General features: G+C 33.7%; 1 protein-coding gene and 1 long non-coding RNA gene across 2 annotated transcripts; both read right to left on the bottom strand.

The window, feature by feature from the left end:
- Positions 1–1,246: 1,246 nt before the first annotated feature.
- LOC128189189 (uncharacterized) lies at positions 1,247–3,718 on the bottom strand. Its single transcript, XR_008244212.1, has 3 exons — positions 3,587–3,718; positions 3,155–3,239; positions 1,247–2,479 (listed from the first exon to the last, which is right to left on the bottom strand). It is a non-coding gene; the product is annotated as an uncharacterized LOC128189189 (long non-coding RNA).
- Positions 3,719–10,015: 6,297 nt separating this feature from the next.
- Positions 10,016–14,988, bottom strand: LOC128189631 (potassium voltage-gated channel protein Shaw-like). Its single transcript, XM_052861305.1, has 2 exons — positions 14,419–14,988; positions 10,016–11,512 (listed from the first exon to the last, which is right to left on the bottom strand). The coding sequence occupies exons 1-2, from the start codon at positions 14,905–14,907 to the stop codon at positions 10,649–10,651; spliced, it is 1,353 nt and encodes a 450-aa protein (XP_052717265.1). The 5' UTR covers positions 14,908–14,988; the 3' UTR covers positions 10,016–10,648.
- Positions 14,989–21,960: the final 6,972 nt, after the last annotated feature.

The following is a 21,960-nucleotide window of genomic DNA, read 5'->3' as shown; positions in this document are numbered from 1 at the left end:
AAAACCCCACTTAATCTTGCCTATTAATTTTCGCTAAAGGATCCTTTCTTTTTTTTTTTAAATTTGTTTTCTCTCCGTTTCCTTGAACGTAAACATGAATACTGACGGTGAAAATTTAACGTTTGTGTTCCTTAGATATTTTTCCATCATTTGTATTTTAAACAAAATATTAAAATATACATGTAATTCAAAGTTGATTGAGAGCTTAGTGATTCTCATCTTGAGGGCTCGGTTGCAGGGATAATAGTTCGTACCCGTGCACAGAAGGACGTACGATGCCAAGAATTACTGCTATAGTGTAGAGCAAAGGTTTGGCGACGAAATGCCAAAGCTAATTTATGGAATAGTAGAATACCAGGCAATCACAACCCACTGTCTTTAAAAGAAGCAAAGCACTTTAAAATTAATATTTCTATCATTTAATATTTCCAACTGACAAAACTCCCAAAAGTTGCAGTAATTTTAATTAATTCTGGTAGAGTCATAAATTATAAATAAAAATAAAACATTTAAACGAATGTGATTGAGAGCAAATAAACTTGGAGAACGAAAATATACCAGTTCTGGAACTGCCCTCTAAAGGGGATAAACCAAAAAAGGCATCGCCGAATTCCATAAAAAAGAAATCAAAAAATTGACGCAAGATTTATTTAATGTCATCGATGGAGTTTACAATATTAAATGACAATGAAAATGATGATGACGATGTTAATTGTATAACGCCAAGCGGAAATTATTCGTAGTGCGGGTTGATTAATTTTGTTTAGTAGAGAGATTAGGTTGCGTGCATATAATCATTTAGAAATCTCTGTAGAAGCAAATCTGCCGCTCCACGGGAAAAAAATCGGGTTGGTACGTCATGGCAACATCCCCATTAGTGAAATCTCTGATGAAAAATAGTACATGTACATCAAAAATGTTTCTTAATATATCTAAAACCGGCGCACCTCTATATCGTAAACATGTTAGGAAATGTAGCTCTTCAATATGCAAACCCGAATTTAGATGAAAGCAGAATATTGCATAAAAAGTATAAGAAATAAAAAATACACACACACATGGTATTGTACTATATATTAAAATGACATTGTATCTAATTAATTCATGCTTGCAGTATTCAACGTTCAACAATTATTTGGGACCCCCCCCCCCCCACAACTTTTTTTCGCTGCAAATCAATTTTCTTATTTACATACTAGTATATAAAATTGAATTAATATCATGAAGTTGGTCATCCCCCCCCCCACTTTTTGGAGTTTGTACAAAATTGATAGGAAAATAAGGAAATTAAGGATAAATTAAATTATGATCATACCACTCACGCGCAGTATTCAATTTCGACGATGCCTAAAAAAAAAGCATTCAATGCCTTACAAGTCTATGTTAAATCAAAAAAACATAGAATGTAAATTCCATTTTTTTTTTATTTAATCCTTTATACGTGTAATTAAGATAATCATTTCATAATTAATTGCCTCTTAAACTGCACATGTATTTATAATAGGTTGCTATATAATCTCTTTGCTTGTTATTTACAACAGAAAATATATCAGTTCATATAAGAATTTGTACATTTTACGCGTAAACTTGTAGAAAAAAAGCATCGTCGGAACCCACGGGTTTTCTATCCGTTACACTGCTTTCAACGTGTAACGGATAGAAAACCACTGGGTTCCGACGATAGAGAAAAAGGTAAAACATCAAAATCTTTATTCATCATAATATATATTTATGTTCTCATGTAAATGAATTATTTGCCAGTAGGTTTGCTACATGTATCTCGTTAATAACAATTGATCTTAAATATAATATTCGGGTATATACATAATATACTTTCAACACCCTACGACACAACATCTTATTATAGTGAAATTAATCTCCAATCTGTATTTGAAATAACATACATACTCTATTACTTCTAAATAAATATAAACGTATATATTTTTCACACCCTTTGAAGGATCGTTGCAGTTGTTCCCGATTTTACTAAACTGGTCTTATTAAGTAGTTAACCACTTTGTTATCCATCCAAATTTTACCTATCCTTTATATATCCTAAATTGATTTCAAATTCTGTGATATAGCCAACATCACTCGAATTCATCCACTTCTTGCAATGTCAGTGGAGTGGAATTCATCTTCTGTTTTGATTTTGGTCTTTTCCGGGACTTCTCCTCTTTTTTGATTACCTTGAAGTTTACATTTGTTTCTCCGGTCTCTCGTTTCGGTGGTATCATATTGTCAGAGTTCGACAACTTCCTCGAGTCCTTTGGCGACACATTCCTAGATCCATCTCCCTTATAGCCCAATTTTTCTTGTAAAATTTCCCAGTCCATTATGTCCGTGGTTCTCAGGTCACTTCCGCTTTTGCTTTTCAATGGTTCCGATGGAAGCGAGGCTACGGAAGAGCTACATCCCATTACAACTGTTTACAACTGTTCTTCGAAATCCAGATTGAGAGGCTATTGGAGATTTCTGCCTACAAATGCGATATGGAATGGTCAGTTGTCACATCACGCGAGATAATGAGAAAGGATTTCTGTGCATTTAGTATCACGAATGTGTTAATTGTTTCTATCTGTGCTAAGCAATGAACAGTTAATTGTAATAAATAACGATATGGCATCTGACCATCGTATAAATAACTATCTGACATCCGACTCTATACATGAATCATGCAATATGGACCTTGGTATAAAAGGCTATAATTTAGCAATTTAATTTTACAGTATTTCGAGATTATGAATAATTTGAATCGTCTTATTTAATTGTGAACTCCTCAAATAACAAACATATATCCTCTTATTTTAACCGCTGTGAATTTGATGTAAACGTCGTTTAAATCATTGGTAAATTATACCTTTTATGAACATGTATTATCTTTAAAAAAATATCCAGGCATTATTATTGGTTTTTTAAAGAAAATCACAATTGATTCGAGACCAAAAGCAGTAAATTATCATGAAGCATTGTAGATTTCGCAGTCTTGGTTTTTTTCTAACCTTTCTAATTGGTCTCGTACACGCTTGTTTTGAACACTGGGGATAGGGCATGCCTCTCGTTTTTCTTTTTCTTTTAAAGACCATTTTCTTATATAATTAACCTATCATATATCTTCCAGAATAAAATTTAGGTTTAAAAAAGGGAAACATACCCGTCCAGCGGTATTTTGGCGAAGTATCAATTGGGAATTTCACAAGCTGATTGACATGTTTGCTCTGCGTGCGATTTCCACCATGCTAAAAGTAAAAAAACGAATTAATTTGTTTGTTTAAGACAACCATTGAAGAACTATTTGGGTAAGCTTATGCTGTAATTTTAAACAGATTAAGAAAAAAACCCAGAACCAAACCCATTCAATACCGAATATTACAGTCAAATAAATCACATAAGCACTGATTATTTTTTTTTAAGATGAAAATAAAACGAATTTCATATTTCTCTACGCACAGCTATGCAATCTGACCACAGATTTTAAACAAGCATAGCAAATACATCCTGTATATCAATAAAGGAAAAATTTGTATTTCTCGAGAGAAAAAAAAATTGCTTAGCAATGAAGATTTCAAACAAATACGGCACTTACTTTTCTAGAGGCAACAAGAGATTAAATCATTCATGCCTGGCTCACCTTTAAATGAGAGCAAAGGGAAATCAGATTCCGGTCAATATCTGGATCTCCAGGTATCTACGAGGTCGATATATAGCTATAGACATCCAAGGAAGTATATATAAGATAGTCACTGGATTGTGAAATAACCCCATTAAGATTTCATGAAGCGAAATCATTTATTTCAATCTTTGACGTGCCGAACCAAAATTAGTGTAACCAAAGCTTTAGATGTTTGAACCCTTTATGATTAACTTAAGAAAACTTTTGAAAAAATAATGAAGGAAATTATTAACGTTAATACAAAATATTAAGATTTTAGAATAATACCATTCTTTTTAAAAGCAGTAAATCTTAATCACGGCGATAAAGCGGATAAGTAAAAATAAATACTGTGGTTTCATCATTAACCGTTGAATACCTGCTTAATTTTCGCGGATTTCGTTGTTATGTTTATCCACGAAATTAAGTGTTCCTTCATTGGCCACGAATTTATGTATCCTTGAAACTGTGTTTTTCATTGAATCCGCGAAAATAGATGTCTACAAATATTAATGAAACCACAGTAAATTACAAAGTTAATTCAATAAAGAAAGGTCGCCGGAGAATTTTACCTAGAATTCAAAATTTCGCCATCCATACACGGCGTAATAGAGACAATCCGACCTTTAAAAAATTCTTTAAACTTTTGCGTTTCAAATTTAAAAAAAGCTAAGTTCAAGCATATACCTCTCTATACTTACATTGTGTGCCGGTGCTGGAGCGAAGTACCGTAGAATTTAGCACAGTTCTGACAGTAAACAGACATTTGTGGAATTTTAATGATTAAGTCTAATAAAGAAGCAGAAAATCATATACTGACTTTATCTTAAATATAGGCTCCTTTAAAGGCCAAAGTATGATAGGTTCATTGGGAGAAGCATTCTATTATACTAGTAATTCATGTTCGTGTCTGGTTAAAATACACCATAATCAGTCGAACAAAACAAAACAAAAAATAAATATAAAATAACCAATAAAGAAAATCAAAGTACTGAGAGTACTGAAAGACGGGGTCTTGAAAGTTTGAATTTGTAATTGTCCTGGATTTCCTCGAATATGCTTCCAAAATTTATGAGTTTGAATTAATTGTTACAATCTATATTAATTCGGCTTTTTTGCAATTGTCTGATACTTTGTCTAAATTTTACTCAATCCCGGCCTTCATAATTGTAGAAAATTGAGACAACGGTATATTATGTAAAATAAGACCCCAAGGAAAAATTTTAAGAATTACTACTAACCGGGAATATCAAACAACTATATGAAAGTAGATGATTTTAACCATTAGATTTATTCAGTTATGTGACCCAAGGGAAAATCCACAAGTCGGACGGTATCCGTAATAAAAGTTTTATGAAAACCCCGAAAACTCTAAAACTGCTAAATTAACAAACAAAGTGAACATTTGTATACCGACAACGACCACAGGCACCTGACGTTAGAAACATTTTTTTTCACAATAAGATTCCAAGAACTTTGACAATAAAAAGATTTGTCACGGTCGCCATTTTGATTTTTAAGACCGGCTTATCTGACACGATTTCCTTCATTTGTGATTCATACAAAATTAATAGGTAAAAATAAATCCGTTCGCCACTTACAATTTGTGTAAACTCGTGCATCACCTACACGAATTACGATGCAACCGTTCCTTTCATTAAAAATCATACTCCGAAAATCAGAGACATAAATGACAGAGATTGTCAACTCCGTCATTAGCGTGTAAATGTTACGGGACCAACCTTACTTTGAGAACTACAAGTGCAACAGCAATTTTGTATAAGTCATTAAAAATGAACCTGATAGTGAACATGAAGATGTAAATATTTTAAGCATGTTTTATTTATGAAATATTTACAAAAACTTTTTATTTATTTTTTAAATTACTTTTTTAAAACTTATTGTCTTTTCACAAAGTAATGGTAATGCATTACTTTACTCATGTAATGGTAATGTAATGCATTACAAGAAAATTAAGTAATGGTAATTTAATGCCCTAATTCATGAAGTAATGGTAATGTAATGCATTATTTTACATTATTATACTTTCATGTTAAATACTGAAATCTGATTGGTTTAGACGCAGTTGATAATCTGTTCTATTACCCTCAGCGTTAGCAACACACTTGGCAACGGGTAACATAACGAATTGTTACATGCGCGTAAATTATGCGCGTACGGTTCGCCGTAGAATTCACGTCATTTCTTTATAAAAGCAGTAAAATTTTCTCTAAAATTAAGACATTCAGTGTAATAAAATAAATAGTGCCTGTTTGGGGGGATAACAGTTGAAATTGACATCCCTCGAAAACCATTGTCAACCTCCGCTTCGCGTCGGTAGACAGTGGTTTTCTGGGGGTGTCAATTTCAACTGTTACCCTCCAAAACAGGTACTATTTTTATAATGTAATTCACCCCAAGCCTGATTCCAACTAAGCCGGAAAACATGAACAATAACATTTTTAACATTAATCAACTAAAGAGCCAACGAACGAGAAGGCAAATTCAGACTTGTTTTTATTTTCTTTGTACAAAATTCCTTTAGAGACGAACAGCAGTCATACCGCAAGTAGATTGGAAGCCAGTGAAACACGTATTTGATTTGTAAAACATCTGTGTATAACCAGTCCCGATTTTAACTTCGGCTTCCGCATGAAGTTTGGTAGTATTAAGGTGAAAGACTGTCAAAATAAAATTCACAACTTTTCAAAAATGGCACATTGCGTTTGGGAACTTTAATTTCGATTCCACCATCAACCTCTTCTATTGATTAATGAGCTCGTACACCAACTGAATGGTCAACGGCGCTGTGCATTCAGTTACGTAACTCATTCCACATTTGAACCCGAGCAAGAATATTTTGATCAATAAAACTATTTGTTTATTTTCTAAATAGAATTTTGTTTATACACAGATGACTTAAAAAGATTTAATGCGTGTTTTTATAATACATATTTACTGAAATGCATGAAAACTTTCTGCACTATTTTCTTACGCGTAGACTCAAATCATGTGTTCTACGCGTGCCTTCCGGTTTGAGACTTCGGCTGACAGTAAACCAATAGACCCCGTCTAAAAAAGACATCCCTTGCGTTCTATGGCTTTTTTTTACTACCTTTTTTAATCTCTTGATAAAATACCGTACAACCGCTTTGAATCATTTCATTCATGTGCCGTATGATACAATCAAAATTGTTTGTTTACCTGTGCAGCAGGCGTTCACTGAGGAACAAAAATGTTTTATATCGTCCATGTTAAACAAATATTAATCTCTTAATATTTGGTTAAATGTAGAGTTATATGGTTGCTCTTTTATCATCAATCTCGTTTTTGAAAAGAATACAAACTTCGAGGTTTGAACAGTTATAAAACTTAAACGATGTGCGCTATCAAAATAATACAATATCAGAATAATAGCGTATTATCTAAATTTTTATCTAATATTCTATAATTCATCCCTGTGGCTGCTATTTGAATTTTATCAACACACCCTTGAAGAAGAATGACACGTTCAAGTTTTCAGCAAGAGTTTTGGCTGTTGACTGTTCTCTTTTTGCTGACTGGAATCAAAACCAAGCCTCCTGCGACGTTAATTAAAAAGTCACATAACCGCTTTATACTGAAATGACTCATCAAATCTATATAAGAACATTTTTAAAAAAATGACGATCACCACATCGACCTTGAAAATATTGTTTATTCAATAAATATTCATATCTTATAAAGTATATATCATGTAAGTGAAACATTCTTTACGATTTTTCAAATTCATTTTGAAGGTTGCTTTATCATTTCAAATAAAAAAGTGATCGATGTCTCAACAAGAGATTACAGAGGTAAGTAAGCTGTTAAAATGAATAACAACGCTATTGCCAGGAAGCTTTAGCGATGAACAAATTCAGGCGCGATGACATCATGGAATCAGATAAAAAAAAACTACTGTACAAAAAGAAAAAAAGATTTCCCGGGTAATCCTCATGCCTTTTTGCTATGGTTCCCTACAAACTCAGACACAGTGAGATTATTGATGTGGCATCTAGAAAAGCTGCAAAGATCAAATATGTTTTAAAATGTATGCACTCGCGATGCACTTATAAAATTCTGATTGTTGTTGTTCAGTCAGCTTTAATGCTTATGTGGTTTATAAAAAGTACTTGTTTGTTGATTACCAAATGTTTCAGTTTAAGTTTCTAATACATACAACTCACTTCTGTATATTGTTCTAACCTTTTTATTACTCATCCATTATTTAAGGAGCGGCTGCAATGTGTGCGATTTCAAGGAGAGCGTTAAAAATATTTAAATTTTTCCAGAGTCTTTGTATGTGATAACACTTCGAATCGATTTTGTAACGTATATTCCAATACATTTCATAAAATACTATTTTGATATGTAATCGTACAATTGCTGAAAATTATATACATTTGAGTAATAAGGAATAATTCTTTGAACATTATGAGGTGATCAAATACAGGTGGGTGTGATCAATCTATCATAGAACCCTCAGGCTGTATTGCATTTGATCACCCCGACCGTATTTGATCACCTTATAATACTCAAAGAACGATTTCCGATTCCTTAATTAACTCATAGTTTTTTTTAAACAAGAGGCCCAGGGGCCACATCGCTCACCTGAGCAACAATTGCTTTAATTCTGATCAAATAAGCATTACAGTATCAACATATCTTGACAACGAAGTACAGTAGATCTTGCTAAAACAAATTGAAAATCTGCCAATTTTTATCCACCCCTTTTTTTTTTGGTAAATACCAAGCCCCTTTTGTTGTTGTACCTGTAAGAAGATTTTACTCTATTCCCATGTACCCGCCCCCCCCCCCCCCCATTTCGTGGCCCCACTTTTCTCTAGGGAATCATGGTTTCATCAACTTAAATCTGCATAACCTGTGCTTTCACACTAAGTACTGAGTTTTGGACCGAAAACTTTCCCAGAATATTTTTAAAGATTTTCTCTATAAATTCCTATGTAAAAATTCAAACCGCCATCACGGCCCCACCCTACCACTAGGAACTGTGATTTTGCAAACTTGAATTTACACTAACCGAGGATGCCTCTAGACAAGTTTAAGCTTTTCTGGCCAAATAGTCTTTAAAAAGAAGATTTTTAAAGATTTCCTCTATATATCTATGTAAAAATTCATCCCCCATTGTGGCCTCAACCTACCCCTGGACTATTATTTAAACAAACTTGAATCTATACGATTTGGGGATGCTTCCACCCAAATCTGGGCTTTCCTGGCCTAATAGTTTTGAGAAGAAGATTTTTAAAGATTTTCTCTATATATTAAAATTTATCCCCCATTGTGGCCCCGCCCTACCCCCAGGGACAATGATTTGACCAAACTTGAATCTACATTATCTGAGGATGGTTACACGCCAATTTGAGCTTTCCTGACCTAATAGTTTTTGAGAAGAAGATTTTTAAAGATTTTCTCTTTATATTCCTATGTAAAACTTGATCCCCCAATTGTGGCCCCACCCTACCCCCGGGGACCATGATTTGAACAAATTTGAATCTACACTATCTGAGGATGCTTCCATTTTAATTTGAGCTTTTCTGGCCTAATAGTTTTTGCGAAGAAGATATTTAAAGATTTTCTCTATATATTCCTATGTAAAACTTGATTCCCCTCTTGTGGCCCCTCCCTAACCCCGGGGACCATGATTTCAACAAACTTGAATCTACACTATCTGAGGATGCCTCCACACAAGTTTAAGCTTTTCAGGCTGAATAGTTTTTGAGAAGAAGATTTTTGAAAAATACCAACAAATTTTCAATAATTCTCAATTATCTCCCCTTTAAAGAGGGCGTGGCCCTTCATTTGAAAAAAACTTGAATTCCTTTCACATAGTGGTGCCTTGTGCCAAATTTGGTTGAAATCTGCCCAGCAGTTCTTGAGAAGAAGATGAAAATGTGAAAAGTCTACAACAACGACGACGACAACGACAGACAACGGACAAATTGTGATCAGAAAAGCTCACTTGAGCCTTTGGCTCAGGTGAGCTAAAAACCTAATCCGTGGGGGGAGGGGGGGGGGGGGGGGCAGGGCGGAGGGGCTGACGTAGTATATAACTTCAATTTTTACTCCTAATTTTCTTATTTTCATATCAATTTTTTACTTACTCCAAAAAAGGGCGGGGGGGGGGGACTTCATGTTAATTCAATTTTTTATATGTAAATTTTAAAAAGAGGCCCCCCTGCCCCCCCCCCCCCCCGAAGCTACGTGCCTGGTGCCAGCACCGACCCCGTGCATCGGAATAAACAGTTCAACTATATAGTGTCACTTCTAGGGCTCAATGAGCACTTTGAAATACATTGAAAATTTTATTTTAAATGCAAGCAGTTAATTCTTTTAAAAAAGATGGTTTGATTCGAATGAGTTAACACTGTTAATGTTAACTTTAGTAACATAATACAACGAGTCGAAAAAAAAATTCTTTTTAAACGAATTTTCAAAATTAGTTAATGTTTGTTTATTTTTAACACACTTTTATCAATTGTATGTCTAAATCATAAGGTTCCCATTTGTATTTGTTTTTTCTTAAAACATTTTTATTGTATTCTTAAGACTCATTACCAGCAAAAAGAATATCGACCAGGTAAGATTGTTTTAGCACTATAATTTGTTGAATGTTTTATTTTTTCCCTCTTTGATTGATAAATATCACATGCAAAAGAACTTTTTTTTTTACCTATTTACATAAATTGATCGTGCCACTCTCGTGGAATCACTAGAAAATTCAGGAGACGTTTAAAATTTTTTTGAATCCTGGAAAGATGAGCGGAATTTTATCTGAACAGTTGTTTTTTTAAAACATGTTTAAAGAATTACTAAGAAAACAAAACAATTGCAAAAACTGACGAGACATCTTCCCAACAGTTTATAACAGCTTAAATCTTGAAGGATTATTTTCTTCTTTCGAATAGATTCTTTAGTGTGGATAAAGAACAGCTGTCCACGCTTTCCTACTTGCCATTAAAATTTGGAACACCCAATTCCACCTGAATTGTTACATTTCTGTTTCTTTTTTTGTGAAGCTTTTCCTTCTTCAAAATTCTTAACGGGAAGACTAGATTTCTTGTGTTTATCTCGCACTTTGTAGCAACTGTAGAAATTTCCGTAATTACTTGAAATCACAACGATCGGTATTGTAGCGATCAAAATTCCAGAAAAGGCGGCCATTGTTCCAATCACGTGACCAAAGACAGATTCCGGAACTTTATCACCATAGCCAACGGTTGTTAATGTAATCAAAGCCCACCATATAGATTCAAAGAAGTCGGTAAACTCGCTGTTTTTTCCTTGTTCGGCAAAATAAATAACCGCTGCAAATATACAAGCACACGTCAAAAAGAGGGCAGCGAAAAACAAGAACTCGATGAAATTGACTTTGATACACAGTTTGATGATTTTCATTCCCCTGGTGTGCATTAAAAGACGAAATAAGCGCAGTGCTCGAAGTGCATACACGTATTTAAAAATACTTGGTCCCATAATGTCTTCATGGCCATTTACCCGGGACAAATCTGAGTACACGATGTGAAAGATCAGAGCAGACACTAATAAATCGATGTAGTTCAATAAATTGAATGCAAACTCCTTTTTGTTGGGACACGAGTACAGTTGGAGTAAGAAATCGATGAACAGGATCAGGTTGGAAGCAAAATCTGTCCACAGGACACAGTGCCGGAACAGTGTTGTATTAGCTAAATGGTCTTCTTTCTCCGCTTCGGATGCGTTATGTTTCGTTGAGTCTTGCAGACTGTAGATGTTTGTTGTTGATAATCCGAACACCAGGATAGACACTGTCACCGAGAAAAAGACCAGTGTAAACCAAGCCTATATTGTAAAAATGTAATAATATCATTCATATTGGATAAATTTTTGTTTACAATCTAATTAAAATTAGATCTTTGATCCGCGCCAACCAAATAAAACGCTACACACAAGCAATCTATTTGGAGCGAATTTAAGGTCTAATTTTGATTAGATTGAACTTGTTACTCTTGTATTGACTCAATTGAATCTAATAACATGGGCGGTCTAGATGACCAAGGAATGTGCGTTGGTTGAATCGTAAAAGAAATATTATTTACTACAGTACAAAATCACGTAAAAGCCCACCTTAGTCGGTTTGGTTACTTTGTGAAATGCAATGAAAAGTAAGTTTACTATTAAAAACAAGTGCTGTCTACCACTGCTTCCCACTGAGTCTTAGCAAATGATATTTACTAGTAATAATATGCTATACAATATAATGTCCATAAGTGTACTCAATTTACTTATTTTTTTGCACCCTCCAAAAGAGTATTGTGAAAACATTTTAATGTACATGTACATGTATAGTGGAGTATCGGTTCAAACTTTTGTTCACCGAAACTGTTTTTTCCCCCATTGTTTATAAAGAAGACTTTAATAAAATATGGAGCATAGACCTACTTAATAAAAAAAAAACTGAGGCTCTCATGTTTTAAAGATGTTCTTTTTTGGATATATGCACTCACCAATCAATTTGCTTCAGGTATCCAGCTTATCTTAATGCTAAATAGCTAAGAAAGGATTTTTTAAATCATCTTTAAGCTAACGTATCCACGAGGTATTATTTCGTGATATAAAATTAGTTTACTTTACATCGTAAAATTCTCAATATTTCAGACAGAATTTCTGTAAGAGTGTTTCCCCTTTCTCCTGTAAGTCAGATGACATAATATTTATGTAAAGACCACCTTTATGCTGAAAAAAATGAACAAATAACTATTTGTCATATTATGTGAGGGGGGAAGCTCTGTGGCTCTGTGTCGGATATTGGTGATCAAACAGACAGTAAAAAAAAAAATAATACCACACTATTGACACTGTACTCTTATCTGTCATGATAAAGCTCTGAACGTAATCGATCACTGAATTTGCTACGTATTGAAAAATGTTATAGATCTATATTTAATTAGCTCAGACAAACTTTTTTTTAGTACTAAAACGGATACGAGTAAAGTGGGATTGCTACAGGAGTCCCCTGCAACATGCTTCAAAGGCCCTTCGTTAAAAATTAACATTCCTTTATTTATTACGAACTGTAATGTACGTGTGGGGAACTCACGGTTATTTTTTTGCGATTTTGGGCCGTGTCCCGTGGAATGAAAAAATGAAAACGATGTTAAATTACATTTAATAATAGATTAAGGATTTTAAAAAAATGTTTAACATTATTTATCGAAATAAAGAGATATTTTGGTATAATACACTACCCACTTATTTATTGACTTCCATTTTATTTTATTAACTTGCTTCATTACTTTAACGATTTTTCAGAATAAGGTTTTGTATTAAAGGAATAAAAAGAATTTTTCAGTGTAAAGGGACATATTCACAATTTTAATCATATTTCATTTTTTAATTTTCATTTCAGTACTCTTTAGTAAGGCATTTATAATGATCAGCGAATATTTGAGAGTCAGTTGTCGTGTTGCAAGTATGATACAGAGCTCATAATTCTTGAGAAATAAATGTAATATTATTATTTATTCATCACACGGAAATATCGAGCTAAGGATATAGAAAATTTAATTAAAAAGGCCCAGGGACTTCGAAAGTATTGAGTTTTACCAGTTTCTTTGCCCCAACAGTATTTTGATCCATAATGCGTGTTAGGGTCTAATCAATTTGTTTGTGAATTAGCTACTGTTTTATTCGATGCATTTTGTGTAGCACATGTTTGATATACATGTTGTAATATATCTTTCAATCGATTTAGATATTTTTTGTAACAAATAACATTTTTTACAATTCTATCTCAAGGAGAGAGAGAGAGAGAGAGAGAGAGAGAGAGAGAGAGAGAGAGAGAGAGTCTGGGAAGTGAGAATTAGAATCAGATGTTAATTTGTTTTCCAAACAAAAAATGACACAGTCATGTTGACATTGCAAGTTTTTTAGAAGGCAAAAACTTTTATGCTGACGCTTTTCGACAGAGATAGTCAGTGCTTGTAGAGTCAGAAAAGAAGAAAAGAATAGTTTTGTAGAAAACAAAGTATTGTGACCGTGATTAATAAATGCACCGTGACAGAAACGTCAAATATTGCATAACAAGATGAGGCGATGATAAATATTTCCTCTGAGAGAGAGAGAGAGAAAGAGAGAGAGAAAGAGAGAGAGAGAGAGAATTATATAGTTGTAAGAATGTTTAATTAAGAGTTTTGGGTGGTCGTGGTCATTTTTAGACTGTATTTATCTTCTTCAAAAGAAGAGCTCTGTAAAAAGATATAGCAAAATATTCAAATTTTAAAGCTAAAAATTAATAGAACTATTTTAACAAGAGCTTGGACTTTGGGTAGTGGTGTTAAACAGCAATGTGACGTAGGCCTTTCTACATTATGTAGGCCACTCAGCCATGGCTCTTTGAAACCAAAAAGATTTGTCTGGCTTTTGAGCTTAGCCTACGCAATCGGTGCATATTTCGCTTGAAACCGCGTCATTTTAAACTTGTTTTGACGCAAGAATTAGATAGCTACGTCTTACTGAAAGTCCAAGGTCTTGTTAAAATGGTTAAATATGGATTTTTTTTCTTTACTAAATGATAGGCTGTTTATAATAGCTAAACAGCTTATATACATGAAAATTTAGGGAAAATTTGATGGTGAATTTGTTGACCGCCCAGCCTCCTTAACTATGGGTGTATCTGAAGTTATTTAAAGTTTGTTTCTACGCTAGCTTTATGCACGGATATTACACATGCCTGAAATGGGTCTTACCTTTCCCAAAATGCTGGATGCAGGTTTTTGCAATATTCTCCAAATATTGTATCTTAATTTTCTTTCGTGTTTTAAGATGCCCATGCCTTCGTTATTGATGATTCTCTCAGGTTTTACCTTAAAATCAAGATCATTTATCATTGCATAGGCTTCACTATCGTCTTCATCATTATATCGAGTTTTCCAGCAACATGATCGTAGAACATTTTCCTGAATTTCCCAGAATTCCAATTCGTTTTTGATACTTCCCGCGCACAACGTTTTTGGAAGATGCAACTCCCCTTTATCATAGAAGTCTAAAATAAAATGAAAAACCATCGGATTTCTATCAATGAAATATTCGTCAAGTTGTTCGTTGTATTCCGGTGCATCTTTCGTTAATTTTCCAAGCTTAGTATTCGGAAACTTGCTAAATTTCGAACCCAACGTGGTGATCAGCGATCCGCGAACGTTGAAGCGTATTTTAAGCTCCTGTTGCTCGCTTCCCATTGTGCGTTGGTATGACACCGTGCACTATAGAACTTGTATTTTGTAGCTGTGCATTCTTGATGTAATTATCAGCTGATTACTTGCTCTCACTATTGTTGACAAGATGAGCAAAAAAATCGATAAATTCCCTTTTTTTTTTTAAAATGTACACAGTAGGTGGTAAAAAAAAATTACCTTGTAGATATGGACATGAAAAATTGTAATTGCTACTTACTCCTTGGAAATTTAAGAACAAATTTAACTCTCATAAAATATTCATACGTAAAAGGCATGCAATAAACCTGAAAATAAATAGAATGTGTCTAAAAAATATATGTTATTGCATTGATTCATCACATAATGCTACGTATGAAGCAAACTATCAAGTGAACATGCAAGGAAATCCGGTGTTCATGATGCTTAGCAACTCATCTTTATACATACAAAGCACACACGTATTAAAAAAAAAAGAGGCAAAAAGTAAAACAGGAAATCAAGAGACACATAGGTCTCCTGAGTTATCTAAATACTTTTGAGTCAACCCATTACTCTGAATGGTTTTGCTCTCTTTGATTTTAAAATAATGAACTAAAACACAGTACAATCGAAAATGGGTTTTAATACCAAAATGACGATGGACTTGCACAATGCTGACACGTATACGAGGGTTGTTTGGAAATTATTGAGACATTTGCGTTTACTCCTTTGAAACGAACGACAAATTATTGAAATTTCACACAAATTTCAAATTAATCAAGAACATGTTACACAAATATTTAAAATTTCAAAGTGATAGCATCATTAGATAATTCCCAAATGGGAAAAACGAATTGTATATGTCTATGCACTCGGCGCAGCCTCCAGCGGTTACGACGACGTCATTTGACGTAACTTTTGATTAGGCCCCTAACTCAGGACTACTCTTTTTCAAAGTAAACACCATCTACGCACCTCTTATGGCGAACTACCCACTTGTCATAAAGAGATTGGCACCAATCAGTATCTAATGTTCGTACAGCATGTAAAAATAATATTATATAAATAGTGCCTGTTTGGGAGGGTAACAGTTGAAATTGACACCCCGAGAAAACCATTGTCAACCGACGCGAAGCGGAGGTTGACAATGGTTTTCGAGGGGTGTCAATTTCAACTGTTTTCCTCCCAAACAGGCACTATTTATTTTGTTATACTGAATGTCTTAATTTTAAAGAAAATTTTACTGCTTTTATATAGGAATAACGTGAATTCTACAGCGAACCGTACGCGCATAATTTTCGCGCATGTAACATTTTTTAATGTTACCCGTTGCTACGTGCGTTGCTAACGCTGAGGGTAATAGAAAGAATTGTGAACTGCGTCTTAACCAATCAGATTTCAGTATTTAACATGAAAGTATAACAATAAAACATATGCTATATGTAAGATTTGTTACTTTTATGTTTACACTCACTACCCAAGAACAGAAAAAAATGTGATGTCTACGGGGATTTTGTACTGCAACCGATCCGGATGATAACGTTGAAAAACTGTGCGCGGTATTTCGAGTGTCTTCCGAATGGAGGAAAGATGTCAACATTTCCCATTTTAAATCTCCGTAAGAAATCAGTTTTTGTTCCTGTGAATATTTCCGAGTGAAAAAAGATAAATGTGTGAATGAAATTATCTTGGAAATTTTCCCTTTCATCTATTTCAATTGCACTTCTTTCACAGGTATGTGTATTTTTATTTTTCAAAAAATCGTCCAAACGTGCTGCATAAATAATAGACAGACTATAGAATAGCTTTCACATACATGAAGTTTTAATTTCGATCCGTAGCTGGTCTAGGTTAGAAGACAAATTTTTAAAGTTGCCACTGAATTCATAAATACGTTTTACCTCTACATTGTAAGCGGACATGACTTTATCTGAAAGAAAAAAATAGACTTCCAATATTTATGGATGATTAGTGGTAAGATTGATTGAAAATGGCAAAATGATTTTTTAAAAAAGATGATAATTTGTGACATTATTTCGACGGAAATATCATTAAGTAGCTAAGATTAATGGAGACTTTTCACAAAGACGAGCTTAGAAATGAGGAGACTTTCACCAAGTTAAAAAAACCCAACAAATATATTTATCATACGTTCATGTTAAATACTGAAATCTGACTGGTTTACACGCAGATTATCGTTCTATCACCCTCAGCGTTAGCAACGCACTTGGCAACGGGTAACACAACAAATCGTTACGTACGCGTAAATTATGCGCGTGCGGTTCGCCGTAGAGTTCACGTCAAGCAGTAACATTTTTTCTTAAATTTAGACATTCAGTATAATAAAGTAAATACTGTCTGTTTGGAAGGGCAACAGTTGAATTAATTGTTACCCTTCCAAACAGGCACGATTCATATACTAGTAGTATCATAGCTGTTGTCTGTGTTTTCGGAAGTAGCCGACACAACCACTGATTCTCAATAATGCATTGGTTCCTTAAAAAAGTTATTTCTGATTTCGTTTTGCCCAATACTTGCATATTTACTCATAAATTATTCATTCTTCGAATTAATTCACAAAAAACCTCCCATAGCTAATTTCCTATGCATATCCTATAAAACTTCATGCAAACCGATATCAAACATATAAATAACCAAATTGCATATCATTATTCTTGAAAGTTCTAAAAAAAAAATCAGCACATTGCATATTCTTGAAAATTCTATAATCTTACAACTAACCGGCTTCGCTGGTTGTTTGTTTGTTTTGTTTTTGTTTTTGTTTACTTGTCGTTGCTTTTTCTTGTTTGCTGCAAATCTCATTCTGATATATTCGTTACAGAAAAATAATACTTTAAAATTGCATTCAACTTAATTATTTGAAGTGCTACTTTTCCAGCAAGACCGTATTAAATGGTACAGTCTGCACGGCTCATTGCGTTTAATTAATAAAAAAAAGTACGAGTTTTCGTGAGAGTTGCATAATAACCTTCAATGTCGAGAAGCAACATTTCGAGACCGAGAAGGTTATCCTGCAACATTTTACGATTTCTAGTTTACTAACGTTAAAAGCTCAGGTTTTTCACTCAATCTTTATTTCTTTTAGAGGACGAATAACGTCATTTAGATTGCTAACCCCAAAGGTTTTCTTAGTAAAGCTACATGTGCACTGGCTATTGATCAGATTGATAAGCAGACGACATATTTTGTTTGTTCCATATGAAATACGCCTTTTTTCTAAAAATCATATTTCTTTAAATTTCAAGGGTAAAATACCATTATTTATGCTACTCTTTATTTAGCTCTGATCTCTTAAAATTTTTTTTGATTGGAACTGAGACGCGAAATTGCCATGACGATTTGAAAACTTTTTATGGTTTGAAGTTATATTTTAATAGTTAGTGCGAGAAAAATAGGTATTTTTGATTTGAAAATTAATTGTTATTAAACTTTCATGTTAAATACTGAAATCTGATTGGCTTAGACGCAGTTTATAGTCCGTTCTATTACTCTCAGCGTTAGCAACACTTGGCAACGGGTAACACAACGAATTGTTACATGCGCCTAAATTATGCGCATACGGTTCGCCATAGAATTCACATCATTCCTATAAAAAAGCAGTAAAGTTTTCTTTGAAATTAAGATATTCAGTATAATTAACTAAATAGTGCCTGTTTGGGACGATAAGAATGGAAATTAACACACCTCGATTCCGATTCGCGTCGGTTGACAATGCTTTTCTCGGGGTGTCAATTTCAACTCTTACCCTCCCAAACAGGCACTATTCATATTTTAACGTCCAGGGTATACATTGGAGAATAATGTCTGCGGCATCGCTTTGATCTCGGCATACACTGCAGTGGAATTTATGTTTTATTCAGTATTTCCAATCAAAGTGTCATTTTTATGATTTTTCAAAGTGTTTGAATTTATAATCTTTTCGGAATACCCAAAGGCATAGGGAAAAAAAGTATATTTTACCTGATATGGTATTTCCGACAAATTATGATCAACGTTCTATAAAAATATTGAGGAAGGATAATTTCTCAATTCTGTCAGTGTCCTGTTCGGGGAGTTAGTATTATATGATTGATATGCACAATCAGGGGACTTGGTTTAATGTATGGTAATATGCCCTTATGCAATGATTGAGGGAAAACTGTGTGTGATGATGGTTGTTAACAAGAAATGATGACTTTCTTCAAAATAACCAACATTATTTAAATTAGCCTCAATCTGTCTGTCATGATCGTCCTCGTTGTTATCATCGCCGCAATCATCATCATCATCATCATCATCATCATCATCATCATCATCAAACATTGAATTCGCACTATCATTAAAATTAATCATGTTTTTCTTTGTTATTCTTTCGAACCATATATATCAGTGGTACATGAGATACAAAAAATATCTATTTACAAATGTGCATATACGAGGGTTGTCCCAAAATAATGTAGACAGGACACATAATTTATAATCTGTTCACTGCAATTTCATTAGACTTCTATGTTTTCTTCAATGACCCTTTGGCAAACAATGCTGAAAAGTTCAAATCTGTACTTTATTTATTTCTCGAGAAAATGAATAATTAGTAACAAAAAGTTTTGTCAGGCGGCGCAATGTGCGACGTCAAAAATTTCCAGTATTACGTTGTTGCTAAACCCTCCACATCGTTCACGATAACATTTACGTTTTATTTCCGAAAAAGTCTTAGAAAAAATAGTATCTATGAACATGTACTCTGCGTGCACATTCAATACATATTTCTAGTTTTGTTTTGTTTTTAAATATTTTCTAAGTGCAAACGATCTGTCGGCTCCAAACTTGCCCTGTATTACTTGTTGTCTAACGTCCGTCTTACCGAAATGTGTCGTTCAACATTTTGACGTCCATTGATATCGTTCGGGGTTTCTTTTTTCCACTTATTGTCATCATACTTGTTCAAATATTTTCAATGTTGTTTAACTACTTATTCACAAAACGCATTTCTCATCGATTTTGTTAATTTCATTTACTTCCAAAGCCGCTTAGGATTTATTTCATGGTCTTTACAAAATTGTATCAGTTACTGCTGCGCCGCCTTAAACGCTGAAAACGTCATTTTATTACCACTTAACTTTTCAACTTGTCACAAAACGCGCTATAAAATATTTAAAAGTTTTGTTATAGCCAAAACATATGAGTAAATAATAGAATTATTATCAAATATCGGTGTATGTTTTGTTTGAATTTTTTCATTCGAAAAGTACTTTTCCGCCCAATTTTCAATTCATTATGTTGATTTTAACTTTTTGTTTTTGACATTGCGCCGCATGTAGAATTTCTGATCTAACATGCTTTCATTTCACTAATTTAATCTCACACAATATTCGATTTTAAAACATTATTTGAATGCAAATTTCTTGAACCCTTTGTGGCACAAATTTCATCTTCCTTTGTCTTCGATTAACTGAATAACGCCACTTGTCTACGTTATTTTGGGACAACCCTCGTACAAGGTCATTTGAGGAAGAATTATTTAAAAGGATTTAAGTATCAAAACGAGCAAATATTTTTTCGACAAATATAGACAACTTTTGCAATGAATTGATAACGACTTACTTACAAAATCGTAATCGTAAAGGACAAAATGTTCATAACTGGTGGAACATTTTGCAGATGATTAGTATCATTTTTATGCTGATTTATTGGAATCGTGGTTCTAATGCTTGTTCTGACAGTTGATATTTTAAACGTAATTTAAATGCCGATATTCTCAAATGAATTGAAGAGCAAGTTTCATATAATGTACTATTTGATACAACCACGGAAGACAACTCTCATCGACAGAACATCAATAGCTACGCAACCTGATTAGAAACTACTGGTACATGAAAATTTTTTTTAACCGAGAACAAAATTAAGTCTTTGAAGGTAATACAAGCAAGTATAAAATTGTGGGTCATGATGTAGCGCATATTTGACATCATGTACCTTTGGAAAGTCGATGTAGACCAGTAGTTTATTGCCATTCATCATTGTCATTGTCATATTATATATTGTTATATTCAGTAGTATATTCTCACTATATAACTCTATATAGACGATTAGTCAATAATTGTAATATTAGCTCGTCCGAAAAATATTGACCGGTCAATATTTTTTTGATATTGACCGGCTAGGAATAATAACTAGAGAACATTCCCTCTATTTCAAATAATCGCCTCTGATTAGTTGATTCGCAAACGATGACGTAAATAACTCTTCACGACTCCAAAACAAGGTGACGTCATAATAGACAGTCAGTCAAGGCAAGTAAACAATGGACGCGCAATGCAACGGTTTGCTCTCATAACGGATATAAGGATTTGCGAATTACTGTGAAGTAAAATCAGGTACATCTGTATATTAATTCTTTCTGTCGGCGGAATATCACCAGTGACCGTTTGATGCTGAGGATATTTTGGAAATGAACTTTGCACAGAATTGAATTCGTGAGTTCTTTGTTGAGCCGAGAAAATTACAGCGATCTGTTTTCAATTACTTTCTTAATTTTGGTTTGTTTCTTCATATAACAAAACAAATGTTGACTGTGTTTTCGGGCAACATTGATTATATTAGCCCCCTTGGGACGAAAATATTGCCCTCCGCTTCGCGTCGGGCAATATTTCATCCCTCGGGGGCTAATATAATCAATGTTGCCCGCAACCCCAGTCAATATTTGTATAATATTGTATTCCTGGTAAAATCAATTATCACAAATAACGTCAGTTCAAATATTATTTATCACCGACTTATAAACCGTATCATTGACTTATAAACCTTATCATTGACTTATAAACCTTATCATTGACTTATAATCTTATCATTGATCATTGTTTTAGATTTATCAATTTATCATCGTTTCATTTTGTACAAAAATAAAGCCATGGCAGAAACTACCAACACCTGTTCTGTTACTCTGTTCTGTCGAAATAAGAAAATTCGACTATTTATCCAATGTCCCCCCCCCTCCCCTTCCGAATATTATTATTAATTTTTTAAATCACACTCGGAACAACTTTACATAGTACAAGGTAGACTTAGTTCAAGGACTGATGCATCCTCAGTTTGGAA

This window comes from Crassostrea angulata, chromosome 6 (assembly GCF_025612915.1).
Source record: "Crassostrea angulata isolate pt1a10 chromosome 6, ASM2561291v2, whole genome shotgun sequence".
In the NCBI taxonomy this organism is placed as follows: Eukaryota; Metazoa; Mollusca; class Bivalvia; order Ostreida; family Ostreidae; genus Magallana; species Magallana angulata.
Note: the sequence above shows the minus strand (reverse complement) of the source record. Positions and strands in the feature narration are given on the sequence as shown.